This window comes from Pongo abelii, chromosome 5 (assembly GCF_028885655.2).
Source record: "Pongo abelii isolate AG06213 chromosome 5, NHGRI_mPonAbe1-v2.0_pri, whole genome shotgun sequence".
In the NCBI taxonomy this organism is placed as follows: Eukaryota; Metazoa; Chordata; class Mammalia; order Primates; family Hominidae; genus Pongo; species Pongo abelii.
In genome coordinates this window covers 36268759-36288810 of record NC_071990.2, presented here as the reverse complement: position 1 = coordinate 36288810, position 20052 = coordinate 36268759, and the positions used below count along the sequence as shown (strand labels likewise).

At 44.5% G+C, this 20052-nt stretch overlaps 2 protein-coding genes across 8 annotated transcripts in view; one reads left to right on the top strand and one right to left on the bottom strand.

Moving 5' to 3' along the window:
* Nucleotides 1–1532, bottom strand: part of MAPK14 (mitogen-activated protein kinase 14) — an 83940-nt gene extending 82408 nt beyond the window's left edge. The window contains exon 1 of one of the 4 annotated variants that reach the window (XM_002816802.5): nt 971–1532. In XM_002816802.5, coding sequence (XP_002816848.1) covers nt 971–1086 — 116 coding nt within the window. In that variant the 5' untranslated portion in view covers nt 1087–1532. Of the gene's footprint in view, nt 1–82; nt 386–970 lie in introns of those variants that run through there. The other 3 variants (XM_002816801.5, XM_009241792.4, XM_063725224.1) reach the window with 3 other exon arrangements.
* A 3103-nt stretch (nt 1533–4635) lies between these two features.
* The window catches only part of SLC26A8 (solute carrier family 26 member 8), an 82891-nt gene continuing 67474 nt past the window's right edge, over nt 4636–20052 (top strand). For 2 of the 4 annotated variants that reach the window (XM_054557425.2, XM_024248239.3), the window contains exons 1-3: nt 4637–4772; nt 9567–9756; nt 16913–17052. In XM_054557425.2, the coding sequence (XP_054413400.2) occupies nt 9569–9756; nt 16913–17052 (328 nt within the window). In that variant the 5' untranslated portion in view covers nt 4637–4772; nt 9567–9568. Of the gene's footprint in view, nt 4773–9566; nt 9757–16912; nt 17053–20052 lie in introns of all 4 variants that reach the window. The other 2 variants (XM_054557422.2, XM_054557424.2) reach the window with 2 other exon arrangements.

Here is a 20052-nt window from a genome sequence, read left to right as displayed (position 1 = left end):
ACAGATAACTCCCTGCAAACTCTCTAAGGGACTTTTAAAACACAGTATTCGCAGGAATTATCTCAAAAAATATTTACAATACCTCCCAGCACTGTTAATAACTTTTTGATCTTGAGGGCGCCTTACAGATCTGAATCTTTCTTGCTCCAAATGAGAAAATTGTTTTGTCGAACAATACTTAAATGAGCAGTGGTATGTGACTAATCAGTGAGCCTGCCAGTTTCTCAAGCGGCAGTGTTCTTGCAGGCACTACCACCGCCGCCCCTCCACGGAAAGGAAATACGCTTTCAACCGAATCGGAAACACACCACTCAAGCTGGCACAGTGCTCACCGAGATAAAGTCGGTATTTTAAGCTCTATGGATCGCTGTTAATTCAAGTGCGAATTCAAAAAGAACGCTTTTCAAGATGGGATTTCGACAGTTTTGCAAAAAAAAAAAAAAAAAAAAAAAGGCCCGGAGAGAGCTCCCTTTCTGGTCAGTTTTGTTCAGATGACCGCAGTCTTCGGGTTGGGTTCTGCCCTTCTGCTTCTCCCGGCAGTTCCCCGAGCTTGTGTGCTCAGAGGACAGGGTCCGGCGCTCCAGCGTGGGCGCATCACGGAAGAGGGTCCTTCTGCTCCAGGTCGGCAGGGAGACCCCCAAGGAAGCGGCCCTTCCCCCGGTGCCTGTCGCCGAGCAGCAACCCTCCCAGAGGGGAAGGCGCAGGGTGCTAGCCAGAACCGAGCTCCAGCACCACCACCTACCTCTCGCAGCGGACCTGAGTGCTGCAACACGGTGGACCGCATACCTGCGTGAGTGCAGGGCGAGGGGTGCTGGAGGTGCAGAACGGGCAGAGCTCGAAGGGGCAGCAATGCCCTCCCCCGAGGAAAATTCCTGCCACTTGACGCAACGCTGAGCAGTGGGGCAGGCCTGGCCCTCGGGCGCGAGGGGCCACCCCTGCCCACAGCGGCCCCAGGCCCAGCGACACTCACCACACAGAGCCATAGGCGCCGGAGCCCACTGGAGACAGGTTCTGGTAACGCTCGGGCACCTCCCAGATTGTCTTGTTCAGCTCCTGCCGGTAGAACGTGGGCCTCTCCTGAGACATTTTCCAGCGGCAGCCGCCGGGCAAGAAGGTAGCCCTAAGGGGCCCCCGCCTGCACCCGCACCCTCTCCCCGGCCCTTGCTGCCCGCCCAGCCGGGCGGGGACTTGCGCTGGTCGCCCGCGCAGGTGCGGCTGCCGCGACCCCGCAGACTCCCGCGCGCGCGGCTGCTGTCAGCCGCAGCGGCTGGATGCGCCCCTGCGACTGGCGCAAGCCCCGCTAAGGGCAGGGACGCGCTCCGGCGCTCAAGGCTGCGCCCGCCGCGATCTCCCTGCACCTTCGCCCCTACAAGGCCGACTCCGGGCTGCGTCGCAGTACTCTTGCTCCAGCTGCTGCGCCCGCTGAGGCTCCAGTGGTCGCGGTTCCAAGAGCCAGCAAACAGGAGCCTCCCGCAGTACTCTCGCGAGAACAGCTCCCAGGACTCTCCGAGAGCCGAGATTTTACCCAATATGGAACCTCTCCGCGGGCGGGGCTTCGTGAGAGAAGAGGCTGGGAGGAGCAGTTCTCGCGAGAAGAGAGCAACAACTGGGGACCAAAGGCAGAAACTCCCAGGGACTGTCTCCTTAAGGGCGCTAAGGCGGACCGGGGAAAGGAAGAGATAAACTGGCAGCACACGCCGCGCGCGCCCCACCGTGGCCGGCGGGGCAAATATCTGGCTCTGTGGTGGAAAACGACAGTAACAAATAGCGTGTCGGGGAAAGAGTCAAAAGATATTTAACTGCGAGTAGTTACCAGCAGCGGAGCACCTGCTCACCTGACCCCCCAAATTCCAAAAAACACTTGCATAAAAAAGAGACAGGTGGCCGGGCGCAGTGGCTCACGCCTGTAATCCCAGCACTTTGGGAGGCCGAGGCGGGCGGATCACCTGAGGTCGGGAGTTGGAGACCAGCCTGACCAACATGGAGAAACGCCGTCTCTACTAAAAATGCAAAATTAGCCGGGCGTGGTGGCGCGCACTTGGAGTCTTAGCTACTCGGGAGGCTGAGGCAGGAGAATCTCTTGAACCCGGGAGGCGGAGGTTGCGGTGAGCCGAGATCGTGCCATTGCACTCCAGCCTGGGCAACAAGAGCGAAACTCCGTCTCAAAAAAAAAAGTAAAAGAAAAAAAAAAAAAAAAGAAAGAGACAGGTTCCGGCCAGAAGGCTGTTGCATTCCCATCTGCTCAAGGACATATGGGTTACTCTTTGAGATGCTGACGAAATATGTCCCAAAGGCAAATGTTAACCCTGCATCAAAGCTGAGGCTTTCCAGGGGATGGGCGCGCGCTGGCTCACGCTTGTTATCCCAGCACTTTGGGAGGCCGAGGCGGATGGATCACGAGGTCAAGCGGTAGAGACCATCCTGGCCAACATGGTGAAACCCCGTCTCTACTAAAAAAAAAAATACAAAAATTAGCTGGGCGTGGTGGCACGAGCCTGTAGTCCCAGCTTCTCGGGAGGCTGAGGCAGGGGAATTGCATGAATCCGGGAGGCGGAGGCTGCAGTGAGCTAAAATCGCGCCACTGCACTCCAGCCTGGTGTCAGAGGGAGACTCTGTCTCAAAAAAAAACAACAACAACAACAAAAAAAAAAACGAGGCTTTCCATTAAAACTCTCCTAGTTAAACTTACATGCAGAAAAATCACCCTGGGAGTTTAAGATGCAAGTTCCCAGGACTCACAGGGAGTCTAATTGGGTAGGTCAGAGGAGGGCATCAAGAGCATGTGTTTTTATAATACATCTTAGGTGATTCTGATTCAGGAAAGTCTCTGATATCTCCCTTTGAGAAGCATTTAAAAAACCATTACACTGAAGATTTGAAACTGACTCCTATCCTGAAGAGCCATCAGTGAAGAGGGTTTTAAGCATTTAACTCAGGCCTCTTCGAGTAAGGAGAATAGGGCAGGAGGCTCATCGAATTTAGGCAAGTCAACTGACGTTTCCTGAACCTCAGTTCCAGCTTCTACCAGAGAATTCCTGCCCTGCATTCCCCACTAACAGAGTCATTTGTAAAAACCAAACAAGATAAATGTGAATGGGCAAGGCATTCTAACCCCATGCCTACATCCATTATCAACCTACGCCTATGCTAAAGCTTGTTACAATGAGCAGAAGAATCAGATCCTGTCTCATTCTCTTAGTTTCTTGTATTAGAAATAACTAGGTCCAAGCCAGGACATTTCTCAACATTTCCCGTGATTATTCTATTTTGTGTCATACACACCTTGGAGGGCTCAGACTTTGCATATCTTGTCCCAACATCTAGCACAATGTTTAGAACATAAAACATGTCCCATAAGTATTTGTTGAAAAAATTATGAACAATAACCGTGATTTCAATTTAAGAAGTGGTACAGGATCCTCAGTCCTCCTCAAGGAAAGCAATATAAAACCAAAAAACAGACAGTCATGGGTGATTCATGGAAAGCTGTTTTGGATCCAGTGTAGCTTAGCTGGAATTCTCTTATCTACAAAAACATGTTGCTTGAGAATGTTCCAAACTAGGGAGGCTAGGAAGCTTTCTAAGAAGTAATGGAGGGTGAAGGGGAAGTAAGAGCAAAAACATGATTGTGAAGAAATGAGGGATGGGGTTGGGGGGATCAAGGGAATGAGGGAATGGTTACAAAGGGTGAGGAGGAAGCTTGGAAGTAGGAATCCTCAGAAATGCACATTTTTATCGTACAAATTGGGATCATGAGGTGAGGGTGAATGAAAGGGTAAAGATAAAGTAAGCAGTATATTCATACACTCATTCAACCAATGTGTATTAAATGCCTACTAGGTGCCAAGCACTTGTAGTTTAAAAGTGATTAAAAACTACAGTTGCTGCCTGCGTGGAGCTTACAATCAACGGGAGGGCAATCATTCAACAAAAATTCATTGAACACTTCCTATGTCCACCACACTGCTGTAGGCACTGATAATAAAACAGTTAATGAAAGGGATAAAAATCCCTGCCCTCATAGGGGTAAGATGATTTACAAAAAGGAATACATGAAGTGCATAATAAGGTAGATATTAACACAGTCATTAAACAAACAAGTGTAAAACTGTAACAGGGCCAAGCAGGAATACAAGGTGGAGTGAGAGACAGTGCTAGGGACAGGGATAGGGTGGGAGGAGGGTAAAGGGAGTGAGTGCAGAAGGCATGTCTGTATCCAGAGCCAGCGATCTGGGCAGGAGGGTGTCATCCAGTGGGGAGAGCCAGGCTTGTGCGGCAGAGAGCCTACGGTTGGAGACCTGGGTGACCCTCCTAGCCTCCATTTCTTTTTACCTCTTCTGACCTGAGGAAGGCTTAAGTCTTCCGGAGACGTTAGTGAATTACCGTCTGTGCAGTAAACATGTGACACATGTGCACTGCTGTATGTTCAGGGCACGAGGCCTGGCACCAAATAGGCCCTCGATCAAGAACAGTAAAACCTCGGAGAGAGTAGGAGCGTTGGTATCCAGGTTTACCAAATACCAAGGGGCTCCCACGACTCAGGTATGAAGAGGGCGACCCAGGTACCCCTTTCCCGGCTCCCTAGCCCAGCTGCTCATGCTCCTCTTCCTCGTCCCCTCCCCCACTCTCATCTCCTCAGCCCGCCGGGAACGCCCGCGGGCTAGGCCACAACGGCTCGGGAACCGCCGGTATCCGCGTCCGCAGCGCCGCCAGCCAGGCGGGAGCCGTGTGCGATCCCAGCGCCCGCACTCCCGCCCCCGCCAAGGAGCCAGGTGAGCCGCTGCTGGGAGACGCCTGGGCGCCGGGGGCTGCAGGTCCCAGGGCGGGGGCTGCGTCGGTCACCGGCAGGTACCCAGGTTTGCCGCAGAGCCAGGCATGCCGTGGGCACTCAGTCAGTATCTGTGGAATGAATGAATGACTGTCGTCCCTCGGAGCTTATCTCTGAGGTATTGTCTCTACTTTCAAAGGCCATGTGGATGGCAATGACAAGAGACGACAGTGTGTGCGTTTTGCAAGCTGCATCCTTTGAAATTCTCCTGTCTATATTGTCAAAAGCCCCAGAACTGATGTGCTACCTGCACCCCACCGCCTACCCCATCCATTTCCTCCTGAGGCCTGACTGCCCGGCCGTTCCTCTTCCTTTCAGACCTCACTGCTTTTGTTAATTTTATTCCCTGTGACTGAATCCCCACTCCCACCTCCTTGCCCATTTCTTTTCATGTCAAATGCCATTGATGTGTCAGGGGCCCGTGTGAAGCCTTCTCCAGCACCCCCACCCCAATAATGAGCATCTCTCCAACACACCATGTTACTCTATCCACATTGCATGGAAGGTGGTTGTCCTATGTTTATGTGTCCAATGGTCATCCGCTTAAGGACTGTCATCTTACTAGTCATCCCTAGCCACTAGCCAGAGTGACTAAAGGATCTAAAGGCCAGGCTCTTTGCTTATACCTTTTCTATATTCCCAATACATTCTCCATAAAAACCTAGGTAGTAACAGGCTTAGGGTTGTTTCTGATGGAATTACAAATGATTATTTTGAAATTTTGGAAGTGAATTTTGCCTTTCCATGGTTATAGAAAACATAAGAAAGTCAACAATATCAGGGGGAAGATATTCCTGCAACTAAACTGGCTTTCAAGATTTCATATTATTTGGGTCAATAGCTAAAAAACTGGATTGTATTTAAACTTTTTATTCTTGACTTTTTGTTGTTTTTTTTTTTTTGAGACAGTCTTGCTCTGTCGCCCAGGCTGGAATGCAGTGGTTCGATCTCGGCTCACTGCAACCTCTGCCTCCCAGGTTCAAGCAATTCTCCTTCCTCACCCTCCTGAGTAGCCAGGACTACAGGCACGCCATCACGCCTGGCTAATTTTTGTATTTTTAGTAGAGACGGGGTTTCACCATGTTGGCCAGGCTGGTCTTAAACACCTGACCTCAGTTGATCCAACCGCCTCGGCCTTCCAAAGTGCTGGGATTACAGGCATGAGCCAGTGAGCCATGTCCGGCCTATACTTTTAAAACACTCTGAACACAGATAATGTAAATAATTAGATAAATGGATGGATAGATGGATGGATGGATGGATGGATGGATGGATGGATAGATAAGCGTACTATGGAGAGTGAAAGAGCTAGGCCAAAAGTGCTTGTATTTTAACAGGGCCCCCAAACTTAGCACTGAAAGGCTTATGAAAGATAATCCACTATATTTATAGTGGTACTCATACTTTAATTTTTATCAGAATCACCTGGACAGCTTCTTTGCTTTTTTTCTACCTAGCAAGACCTACTGAATCAGAATCTCTGGGGACCCAGCAGTCTGGACAGCTTCTTAAAACAGACTGATGTCCCCCAGAGTTTCTGATTCAGTAGGCCTTGCTAAGTGGAGCCTCCTCAACAGTAGGAGTTTCTGGTCATTGCATCTTCTTGGGAAGTGTCCTGCTAGTACATGAAAATGAGCCACTACGGTTTCTATGAAATCAAGAAAGACATAATGGAGCTGGAGAAATTCCAAAGAAAATTACTTAAAAAAAATAATAAGGAAACCATGTGTTTACCCTTGCTGCTGTTAGCCAGACATTTGATGGAGTTCCTTAAAGACAACTTTCCACCTGCTCCTCCTAGCCATCCTCACTGTGGTCGTAGGAGTTTATGACTGGATAACTTCTCCTAGACTATTATATTAGTGGTCTCCAATTGGCTGTTTTGCCTCACTCTCTCCTATCTCCACTGTCCAACCACTTTTTGTGATGATGGAAATGTTTTATATCTGTACTGTCCAGTAAGGTAACCACTAGCCATATGTGGCTGTTGAGCACTTGAAATCTAGCTAGTATAATTGAGGATCTGAATTTTTTATTTTAAGTTTAAATAGCCACATGTAGCCAGTGGCTACCATACTGGACAACTCAGCTCTAGAACATAACACTGGCATATTTCATCTTCCCAAAATGCATCTCTGTGCGTATTACTACTTCTGCTGAAAGACTTTAAATAGGCCAGGCGCGGTGGCTCACACCTGTAATCCCAGCAATTTGGGAGGCTGAGGCAGGAGGATCACCTGAGGTCAGGAGTTCAAGACCAGCCTGACCAACATGGCGAAACCCCGTCTCTACCAAAAATACAAAAATTAGCCAGGTGTGGTGGCACATGCCTGTAATCCCAGCTACTCAGGAGGCTGAGGCAGGAGAATCGCTTGAACCTGGGAGGTGGAGGTTGCAGTAAGCTAAGATCGCACCACTGCACTCCAGCCTGGGTGACAGAGCTGGACTCCATCTCCAAAAAAATAAAAAATAGGCCGGGCGCGGTGGCTTATGCATGTAATCCCAGCACTTTGGGAGGCCGAGGCAGGCAGATCACCAGGTCAGGAGATCAAGACCATCCTGGCTAACATGGTGAAACCCTGTGAGCCGAGATCGTGCCACTGTACTCCAGCCTGGGCGACAGAGCGAGACTCTGTCTCAAAAAATAAAATAAAATAATATACATATATATGTATATGTATACGTAAACATATGTAAAGTAATTGACAACATTTAAAAGCCTGAATATTCCACATAAAAATCTGGCATTATGGCGTCTCCTGGAAAAGATCAGATCTAAGCCATTCCGGGCCCCACATTGACCCCGATAGCAAAAATGGCTAGAGCTAAGCAGCTTCTGCTGCCTTTGCCAGCCCCACTGTTCCCACCACTCTCTGACAGTCATATTTTGCCTATTTTACACCAATCCTCCTTTAATGTCACTTTCAGAACAAAATGCTGGGTTCTAGACTCTCGATGTGACCCAGGATATCAGTTTTGTCATTAGCAGACTAATTAGGCTTGTTTAGGTTGCTGGGAACAAAGAGACTACTCATGGAAGTACATTGGACGATTATATGGGGAAAGTAAGGAAAATTGGGTCTGTATTCCTATGGGTGGGGAAAGAAAGGCGGGGGGGAATTCCCTACATTTTAATATACAGTTCTACCTTTTTTTCTTTTTGTAAGAGACATGAGGCACTAATTATCTTAAGTGATATATTGTAAAATACCTCTCCCATCCTCTTCTGTATTCCCGAGTCACCTCACTGGTTTAGTGAATTTGTGATCTTTAGTTCATGGTTGTTATACAGCATACTACTTCTATCCAACGCTTTGAGGGTAAAAATACAATATATAATTATAGCCCAATTACTTACGTTTTCTAAAACTTTAGTTGTACACCTGTAAAATGAAAGAAATAGTAGTACTGGTATTGTTGTGGAAATTTAATGACATAAGACACAACTCTTGAAAAAATCTTGTGCAATGCATGGCATAGGATAAATGCCCAATAAATGTTGGCAATGATGACGATGATGATTGTTCTGAAGGAAAACAAAGTTGCTGACACATTAAACTTATCTGCAGCATCACCCATCATCTATATAATTGTGTAATCTATATAATTTGAGGGTTTACCAATATATTTTATAGGTATGTTGTTTATACATATGCTTTTTTACATTTATGTGGAAGAATTTTAGAGTTTATGCTTTTTTTATTGTTCAAAAATGTAGATTCTTAAGAATGGTTATACTTTCTCCCAGAGATGGATCCCTATCCATCCTCGTTTACTCTATCTTTTCAATCTTTTAAAAAAGCAGGATAATATAGATTTTTTTTTCTTTTAGAGACAGGGTCTCGCTCTGACACCCAGGCTGGAGTACAGTGGTGCGATCCCAGCTCACTGCAACCTCCACCTGCTGGGCTCAGGTGATCCTCCCACCTCAGCCTCCTGAGCAGCTAGGACTACATGCCATGCCATCATGCCCAGCTAATTTTGTTTCTATTTTTAGTAGAGACAGGGTTTCACCATGTTGCCCAGTCTAGTCTTGAACTTCTATAGCTTTTTCTGCTACACCATGAGGCCACTAACTGTATACTTGGCAGTCATTCAAGAAATATTTGTTAAGGGCCTGCTAAGTTGCTAAGTGAAAGCCATTATTTTGGGTCTTGGGGCTGCCACTGTGAATAGTCACAGTCCTGCTTCCTGGTCTTACATTTTATGGGGGAAACAGACAATGGAAAAACAGACAAATAATGAATCAGGTGCTGGCAAGTGCTGTGAAGAAAAGTAAAAGGTAAAGGGATAATGATGTCTGCTATTTTAGAGGAGTTACAAGACTTGTATTGAGCACTTAACCCTTCATCTGGACTTCTTCATATATGCTGGATAGTGAGCATTTTCAGTGAAAATTGTTGATTAATACTGTCTACTTCTTGATCATTTTCCTACAACATAACACAATTGAATATAAAGAAGACTAGGCCTCCCAGCAGGACACCTGGGTTCTAGTCCTGGCTCTAATAAGTATCAAACAGCAAAGACTGTTTGAATTTCTGGGTTTTTTGGTCTCCATTTGAAAAATGGAAAGAATACACATAAAATTGTACAACTTTGCGAGAGTTTTTTACAACTGAAAGATGCTATGCAAGTGTAAAACATTATTATATAGGAATTTTATTTCCTTAAAAATATGCTGAGGATCTGGATTGCTGAAAATGCTTTTTTATTTGCTCTGTTTCTGCTCATCCAGGAATGGCACAACTAGAGAGGAGCGCCATCTCTGGCTTCAGCTCTAAGTCCAGGCGAAACTCATTCACGTATGATGTTAAGCGTGAAGTATACAATGAGGAGACCTTTCAACAGGAACACAAAAGGAAGGCCTCCTCTTCTGGGAACATGAACATCAACATCACCACCTTCAGACACCACGTCCAGTGCCGGTGCGTGTGTCCAATCTTTCAGCTGCCACCGAGCTGGGCAGGACTGAAACCTAACCTGACTCCTTTGGTGTCCACTTCTCTTTCTTGTCTGAGTTCCTGTAATCAGAATCATGCAGTTTATTGTGCAATTTTTCTTCAGTCATTTTTGTGGTTTGTCTTGTAGTACCTTTTCGATTGTAAACTTCCTGGGCATAAAGATCTTGGGTGTCCCTACGGTACCTAAGGAGGATATTTCATAATTCCGTTGTTCAATCAACCACGACTACCAGACTCCTGACCAAAAATAAGATAGCCAGCAAGACGCAATGGCTCACGCCCGTAATCCCAGCACTTCAGGAGGCCAAGGCGGGCAGATCACTTGAGTCCAGGAATTTGAGACCAGCCTGGGCAACATGTTGAAACCCCGTCTCTACTAAAAATACAAAAATTAGCTGGGCGTGGTGGCATGTGCCTGTAATTCCAGCTGCTCAAGAGGCTGAGGCATGAGAATTGCCTGAACCTGGGAGGCAGAGGTTGTAGTGGGTCGAGATTGCGCCACTACACTCTAGCCTGGGCAACAGAGCAAGACTCCGTCTCAAAAAAAATAAATAAATAAGATAGCCATGGTGGACTGATTAATGGTAGGGGAATGAGATTCTTCTAGTCTCATATCCAACAGTGCCCACATGGTGGCACTCATGGTCACTAGGGTAGAATCTACCACCACCACCTCTGATACCCACTGTGACTAGCTAGGTCCTACAGTTCAGGGGCTCTTACCCTGTTTTTGTGCTTTGAACCTTCTAGCAGTCTGATAAAGTTAATCAACATCTTTCAGAATAATTTTTAAAATGTTTTTTATTGTGGTGAAATATGTATAACATAAAATTGGCTATTTCGACCATTTTTAAATATACAATTCAGTGGCGTGGTTGACATTCGCAATGTTGTGCAACCATCACCGCTATCTATTTCCAAAACTTTTTCATCACCTCAAACAGAAATTCTGTTAAGCAATAATTCCCCATTTCCCCTCCCCTCAGCCCAAGTAACCTCTCTTCTGCTTCCTGTCTCTATGAATTTGCCTATTCTAGCTATTTCATTTAAGTAGAATCATACAATATGTTTGTCTTTTTGTGTCTGACTTCTTTCACTTCGCATAATGTTTTCAAGGTTCATCCATATTGTAGCATGTATTAGAACCTCATTTCATTTTATGGCTGAATAATATTCCATTGTATTTATATACCACATTTTTGTTTATCCATTCGTTAACAGACATTTGAGTTGTTTCTACCACCATTAGGCTACTGTAAATAATGCTGCCATGAACATTGGCACAGGAGATCTGTTTGAAGTCCTATAACTAGGACTAGAATTGTTGAATCACATCATAAATCTGTGGTAAATTTAACTTTTTAAGGAACTGCCAAACTGTTTTCCACAGTAGCTGCACCACTTTACATTTTCACTGGCAATGTACAATTTTTCCATGTCCTCTCCAACATTTGTTATTTTCCATTTTTTTAAATTATAGCCAAACTATTAGGTATGAAATGATATCTCATCGTGGTTTTTTGTTTTTGCTTTTGTTTTGCATTTTCCTGATGACTAAAGATGATGAGTATCTTTTGGTGTGTTTATTGGTTAATTGTATATCTTCTTTGGAGAAATGTCTATTCATTTCCTTTGTCCTTTGTAAAATTAGGTTGTTTGTCTTTTTGTTATTGAGTTATAGGAGTTCTTCATGTATTCTGGATATTAAACTTCTATCAGATATATGTTTGTAAATCTTACATAATTTTGTAAATATTTTCTCCCATTCTGCAGGTTGTCTTTTCACTCTGTTGATATAGTGCCCTTTGATGTAGAAAAGTTTTTTGGTTTTTTGTTTTGTTTTGTTTTGTTTTGTTTTGTTGAGACAGAGTTTCACTCTTGTTGCCCAGGCTGGAGTGCAATGGCACGATCTCTGCTCACTGCAACCCCTGCCCCCCAGGTTCGAGCGATTCTCCTGCCTCAGTCTCCTGAGTAGTGGGGACTACAGGCAGGTGCCACCATGCCCAGCTAATTTTTGTATTTTTAATAGAGATGGGGTTTCACCATGTTGGCCACGCAGGTTTTGAACTCCTGACCTCAGGTGGTCCGCCTGCCTCGGCCTCCCAAAGTGCTGGGATTACAGACGTGAGCCACCGCACCTGGCTGATGTAGAAAAGTTTTTAATTTTGATGAAATCCAATTTAGCTGTATTTTCTTTTGTTGCCTGGACTTTTGGTGCCATATTTAATAAACTATTGTCAAATTCAAGATCATGCAAGATCATGCATCTTTTCTTTTCTTCTCTTTTCTCCTTCCTTCCTTCCTTCTTTCTTTCTTTCTTTTTGAGGCAAAGTCTCACTCTGTCGCCCAGGCTGCCACACAGTGGCACAATCTCCGCTCACTGCAACCTCCACCTCCCAAGTTCAAGCGATTCTCCTGCCTCATCTCCCGAGTATCTGGGATTACAAGTGTGCACCACCATGCCCGGCTAATTTTTGCATTTTTAGTAGAGACGGGGTTTCATCAAATTGGTCAGGCTGGTCTCAAATTCCTGACCTCGAGTGATCTGCTTGCCTTGGCCTCCCAAAGTGCTGGGATTACAGGCATGAGCCACTGCTCTGGGCCAAGATCATGCATATTTTCATCTATGTTTCCTTCTATGAATTTTATAGTTTTAGCTTTTAAATTTAGGTCTTTGATCCTTTTTGAATTAATGTTTGTATATAATGTAAGGTAAAGGTCCAGCGTTATTCTTTTACATGTAGATATTCTGTTTTCCCAGGACAATTTATTGAAGAGATTGTCTTCACCTAGTAAATGGTCTTGGCTGAATAATTTTTTAATGCATAAAATAAGCAGGATTATAAGGAAAACCAGTTACACTGAAATACAGTTATCTAAATATCAAAAATACCAAAATTGTGTTATTTAATAATATGGGTCTAATCACTACTATAATTTCAAAGTAGTGAGGAATGTAACTAATATTTCAAGATCTCTTTAGCAATTGTAATGTAATATAGAAATGTTTGTGATTTCTACTGGTGACAAAGTCAAGTTCTGCTGATACTACTGTGGTTTGTTGCCAACATTCATAATTGAAGGAAATGCTAAAGAGGTTAGTGAAATAAAGATATAAGTTCGCCTATATAATTTCACAGATGTCCACAAATACTATCTACAGACTCCTTGCAGGTCCACAAACCTCAGGTTAAGAACCCTGGCCGGGTGCAGTGGCTCACACCTGTAATCCCAGTACTTTGGGAGGCCGAGGTGGGTGGATCACTGAGGTCAGGAGTTTGAGACCATCCTGGCCAACATGGTGAAACCCCTTCTCTACTAAAAATACAAAAATTAGCTTGGCTTGGTGGCGCACAGCTGTAATCCCACCTACCCGAGAGGCTGAGGCAGGAGAATCGCTTGCATCCGGGAGGCAGAGGTTGCAGTGAGCCGAGATCACGCCACTGCACTCCAGCCTGGTGACAGAGTGAGACTGTCTCAAAAAGAAAAAAAAAACAAAGAATCCTTTGTGACCTACATCATTATAGTAATCTTAATTACTCAAGTCGTCCTCACTCACACTCTGAATTTATTAGTCCTTCTTGTCCCCTGGTTTATCACCCACAATTGGCACATGTTGGTATGTTGGCATGTTGGTGACAAGTGTGGAAAGTACCTACACAGCCCTGCTCCAGACTGTCCTCTCCTTGAGACATTCTCCTTTGTCCACATTCTGCCTTTTGCAAGTTGTGCTCTTGGATATCCCCCCCAGTCCTCTCACTTCCTGTGCTCCATGGTGGATCGGGGGACATGTGCCAAAGAGGGTATTTGGGGCAACATTGGCTTTGTCTCTATAAAATGATAGTCTTTTTCCCTATCTTTACCCTCATTATAAATAAGTATTCCCAGTGAAATTTCAGCCTAACTCCTTTCTACCTTCCTTACTTAGCCTTGCCATCCGGACACTTAAATCTGACCCATTCTGCCTCCCATAAGCTTTCTAGCAACTGTTACTCCCTACTTCTAAAACATACAGTTCTCTCCACTTCTGAATTTTAACCAGAAAGGTAGCACAGCACAGTGCTTAAGAGCACAATTCTGGCTGGGCACAGTGGCTCATGCCTGTAATCCCAGCACTCTGGGAGGCCGAGGCAGGCAGATCACAAGGTCAGGAGTTTAAGACCAGCCTAGCCAACATGGTGAAACCCCGTCTCTACTAAAAATACAAAAATTAGCTGGGCATGGTGGCACGTGCCTGTCATTCCAGCTACTCGGGAGGCTGAGGCAGGAGAATTGCTTGAACCAGGACCGGAATGCAAAGGTTGCAGTGAGCTGAGATTGCACCACTGCGCTCCCGCCTGGGCTACAGAGTGAGACTCCGTCTCAAAAAAAAAAAAAAACCACAATTTTGAAGCCAGATTGCCTGATTTTGAATACTAGTCCTGCTGCTTTTCAGCCTTGTGACCTTAGGTAAGCTATTCACCTCTGCTGTGCCTCAGTTTCCTTATCTGTAAGATCAACATGATAATAGCACCTGCCTCATAAAGTGATTGTGAGGATTTAAAGAGTATTTGTAAAGCAACTAGGAAATAACACTAGATAAGGGAGTTTTTTTTTTCCTCTTTTTTTTATTTTGAGCTGGAGTCTCACTCTGTCATCCATGCTGGAGTGCAGTGGCGCTATCTCAGCTCACTGCAACCTCAGCCTCCCGGGTTCAAGCGATTCTTCTGCCTCAGCCTCCCGAGTAGCTGGGACTACAGACCCGGTTTATTTTTGTATTTTTAGTGGAGACGGGGTTTCGCCATATTGGCCAGGCCGGTCTTGAACTCCTGACCTTGTGATCCGCCCGCCTTGGTCTCCCAAAGTGCTGGGATTACAGGCGTGAGCCACCGCACCTGGCCATAAGTGAGTTTTTTAATGTAAATAAAATAATCTTTTAACCCCATCTCTTCCTTTCTGCAGAAAACCTCTTAATATCTTTCCTCATTTTCTTCCTCTTTAGCAACTGCAAATCCCCCCTCTTATCAAAATCTCCCCGTGCTTTCATTTTGATTCTTCCATTTCTCACTTTTAAGATGTCTTAACTGAAATCCAGATTCATGTCTAAATGCTAATACTATTCCGCCGTCAGCTTCAACTTCCATTCCTCTAATTCCCTCCTTAGTTCCTGTCACTCTTAAAGCCTCATCACTCCGTGTCCATTGTATTCTTCACCATGGGGAAGAGCTTTGATGACTTTGCCTTGGGTGGCTGGCTGGTCTTTCCCTAAGTGACACACAGAGAGGAAGGCAGACTGAACCAGGTGAAGGAACAAACTGTTCCAGTGCCATGCTCTACTCTTCTCCACAGAGGCTCATAATTAGAAAGAGCATGTTTTGTACACCTGCCACACACCCAGGGACTCTCCTAAGAACAGCAATGTGATGTTCCTTCCAAACCAATGGTCTTACTCATGGCTGCGGAGCAGCATTTCACAGCTGCCAATAGGAAATTTGGAAGCAGGAGAGTGGCTAGAACACTGAGCTAGAAATCAAGGACCTTGTTTCTAGCCCCATCTCTACTCACACTTATTCCTGCGACCTTGGTAAAGTCATATTTATTTGGCATTAATTACCTTAGCAATAGTAATGCCATAGTTGTGACAGTAAAACATAAGTAAAATTACTTCTTGTCTGAGCATGCACTTCAGCCCTGACTACGTTAAAGTTATGTTTGTTGTTGTAGTCAAATCCCAATTATCTAGCTCAGTTTACACGTGAAAAATCTTCATACTTTTTACTTTCAACCCCTGCTAAAATCTAAATAATGAAAAACAATTTAAAACCAAATTGGTTTTCCTGGTTGACTAATGATGATTCTGTTGTTTTAGGTGATCTAAAAGTTAAAGCAGGTTTTCTCAATCTCAGCATCATTGACATTTTGGACCAGAAAATTCTTTCTTGTGGAGAATTGGCTTGTGTATTCTGTGATGTTTAGCCTCTACCCACTTGCCAATTGCAAGAATCAAAAATGTCTCTGGGCCAGGCACGGTGGCTCACGCCTGTCATCCTAGCACTTTGGGAGGCCGAGGCGAGCAGATCACCTGAGGTCAGGAGTTCAAGACCAGCCTGGCCAACACAGTGAAACTCCATCTCTACTAAAAATACAAAAATTAGCCAGGCATGGTGGCGCATGCCTGTAATCCCAGCTACTCAGGAGGCTGAGGCAGGAGAATTGCTTGAACCCGGGAGGCAGAGGCTGCAGTGAGCCAAGATTGTGCCACTGCACTCTAGCTTGGGCGACAGAGCAAGACTCTATCTCAAAAAAAAAAAAAAGTCTCTGGACATTGCCACATGTACACAGGGGAACAAAACTGCACCTAGTTGAGATCTACTGGGCTAAAGGATAATAAAGTCTTATTTTATAAAGTTGTTTCCTTACATAATTAAGTCCTTAAGCACAGGACTTCATATTCTCTATTTTCTACTAATTTCTACATGTCACAGGTCAAGGCCAGACAGAGTAAATGTTTGGTAAAAATTTTAGTTCCATGCTCTCCTCTCCTCCACAGAGGGTCATAATTAGAAAGAACACACTTTGTGTACCTGCCTCGCACTTGGGGACTCTCCTAATTGGGAATAACATGAATGTGTTAACTGCCCTTCCACCTATCAATGTCACACCTCAAAACACTGTCCTTGTCAAGAGAAAACAACAGCAGTCCATTTTTCTACTGGAAAATTGGTAGGTTTAATTCTTCCCAAATATCCTGTGAAAACACAGAACTGATTACATGCTGGATGTATACGGCTTAGTTCTTGACATATACATAGCACTTGGTTCTGAAGCTAAGGTGATTTAGTCCCCCAGGGAACATGTGGCGATGTCTGGAGACATTGTTATTGTTAGCTGTTACAGCTGAAGGAGGGAGTTCTACTGATACCGAATGTGTGAATGTGTAGGGATGAGGGATGCTGCTAAACATCCTGCAATGCACAGGACAACCCCACAACAAAGAATTATCTGGTCCAATATGTCAAACTGTCATTAGTGCTGACAGGACTCTGCTTTTTCTTGGTTATGTGGGCCAAATGCCTTTTCTTGGCTATGTGGGCATTTTCTTTGGAGAAACTAACCAAGTCTCTGCTCCTCTCTCTCACAGCTGCTCATGGCACAGGTTCCTACGATGCATGCTTACAATCTTTCCCTTCCTAGAATGGATGTGTATGTATCGATTAAAGGATTGGCTTCTGGGAGACTTACTTGCTGGTATAAGTGTTGGCCTTGTGCAAGTTCCCCAAGGTAAGGAAAACATGAAACCTGTTCATCCAAAGACAATGTATCAGACCTTGTCCACGTGCCCAGGGTAAACAATTACTTGTGCTACATGAATAGAAAAAAAATATTGAATTTTATTCACAGCATTACCATTTGTTCCCTTATCTGCCAGATTTCTAACCTCTCCAGGGTGGTTCCAAAAGACTTGGTTTACTTTAGACCCCGAATGCTTTCCAGAGTACTTGTAACACCCACTCTTTGTTATTTTTTCCCTTAACTAGTTATTTCATGCTCATGACTATAATACATCTCACTTGGCATTGGTTCTACCTAGAAAGGGGAAGGATAGGCAGGCACAGTAGCTCATGCCTGTAATCCCAGCACTTTGGGAGGCCAAGGCAGACAGATTGCTTGAGCTCAGGAGTTCCAGACCAGCCTGGCTAACATGGTGAAACTCTGTCTCTACAAAAAAATACAAAAATTAGTGGGGCCTGGTGACATGTGCCTGTAGTCTTAGTTACTCTGGAGGCCGAGGTGAGAGGATCACCTGAGCCCAGGAGGTCGAGACTGTAGTGAGCAGTGATCACACCACTGCACTCCAGCCTGGGCAACAAAGCAAGACCCTGTCTCAAAAAAGAAAAAAAAGGTGAAGGATAGGAAACATAGCATGCCAGCATCTCTCCAGCAAGTGACAAGCAATCCAGTGCCCACTCTTTGGTCTTCCAAGTAGCAGTTCAGATGTAAGACAACAAGATCACACAGATAGGTGTGGGAGCTTATCTGGGCTTTAAAAACTCATTTCCCAATAGGAAGCAACAACTCTTGTAACAGTTCCATAAATATTGCTTCCAGAGTCCCACAATGGACAAATCCAGTTGTAAGAGGCACTATGCTCAGAGAATCCCAAAGGTAGGGCTTCCAACTGGATATTTATCTTTCATTCACAGTCCTCTTGGTCCAGATGGAATATACTATTTGGGTTCATTTTTACCATAAGCAATTCTGCCTGGTAACACAGCTGACGTTCTACCACTATAAGGTTTCCAGGGAAACAGAGCTAGAAAGTTAACCCCAGATCAAATTCATCCTCAAAAAATAGAATGGGTTTTATTAATCCTTTACTCACAGTAGTTTATAGTTCCCCAGATAGTCTTTAAATACCTCCATTTCTCTATTTTTCTGAGGCTCAACAGGCAGGGTTGAAGCTTGTGATCGGGCAGGTTGTGGATAGCACAAAAGAGGTCAAGAACATGAACAAGTTGTGGCTGAAATCCAACTCTAGCACAGCACCGTTAATTGGGGAAAACAGATGACTTTTTAAATCTTTATTTACTTATTTGTTTCTAAATTATCAAATAGTAAAATTGGCTTTTTTTCCCCTTTTGGTGTATACTCAGATTGATTTTAATACACTTGGCTGGGACCGGTGGCTCATGCCTGTAATCCCAGCACTTTGGGAGGCCTGGGCAGGCAGATTGATTGAGATCAGGAGTTTGAGACCAGCCTGGGCAATATAGTGAAACCCCATCTCTACTAAAAATACAAAAATTAGCTGGGCGTGGTGGCACGCACCTGTAATCCCAGATACTTGGGAGGCTGAGGCAGGAGAATTGCTTGAACCCAGGAGGTGGAGGTTGCAGTGAGCCAAGATCGCACCACTGCACTCCAGCCTGGGTGACAGAGCGAGACTCCATCTCAAAAAAAAAAAAAAAAAAGAACACATATATAGATTTGTGTAACCACCACCACAATCGATGCAGAGCAGTTCCATCACCTCCAGAACTCTCTCATGCCATGCTTTTTAAGTCACGTCCCCCCCAGTCTATAACCCCTAGCAACCATTGATCTGTTCTCCAGCACCATAATTCTGTCTTTTTGAGCACATCATATAAATGGAATCATACAGTATGTAAATTTCAAAGGCTGGCTTCTTTCATTATGCATTATGCCTTTGAGATTCACTCAAATTGTTGTGTGTATCAATAGTTCATTTTTATTGCTTAGTAATATTCTACTATATGGATATATCACAGCTTGTTTATCCATTCACTTGTTGATAGAGATTTTGTTTCCAGTTTTGGTCTCTCACAAATGAAGTTGCTATGAACATTCATGTACAGGTTTTAACTGAACATAGTTTTCATTTTACTAAGCTGGAGCTGGATCGCTGGTCACATGGTACGTGTATGTTTAACTTTATAAGAAACCACCAAACTGTTTTCCAGAGTGGCTTTCTACCATTTTACATCCCCACCCGCAAAGCATAAGAATTTCATTTCCCCCACATCCTCATCAGCACTTGATATTGTCAATATTTTTAAAATTAAACTTTCTATTTTGAGATGATTATAGATTCACATGCGTTTGTGAGAAACAACAGATAGAACCCATGTACCCTTTACCCAGTTTCCCCAGTGGTAATATCTTGCAAAGCTATGGTTCAGTCTCACAACCAGGATATCAGCATTGTTTCAGTCAAGATAGAGAACACATTGATTTTGTATCCTGAGCCTTTGCTGAAGTTGCTTATCAGCTTAAGGAGATTTTGGGCTGAGACAATGGAGTTTTCTAGATATACAATCATGTCATCTGCAAACAGGGACAATTTGACTTCCTCTTTTCCTAATTGAATACCCTTTATTTCCTTCTCCTGCCTAATTGCCCTGGCCAGAACTTCCAACACTATGTTGAATAGGAGTGGTGAGAGAGGGCATCCCTGTCTTGTGCCAGTTTTCAAATGGAATGCTTCCAGTTTTTGCCCATTCAGTATGATATTGGCTGTGGGTTTGTCATAGATAGCTCTTATTATTTTGAGATACGTCCCATCAATACCTAATTTATTGAGAGTTTTTAGCATGAAGGGTTGTTGAATTTTGTCAAAGGCCTTTTCTGCATCTATTGAGATAATCATGTGGTTTTTGTCTTTGGTTCTGTTTATATGCTATATTACATTTATTGATTTGCGTATATTGAACCAGCCTTACATCCCAGGGATGAAGCCCACTTGATCATGGTGGATAAGCT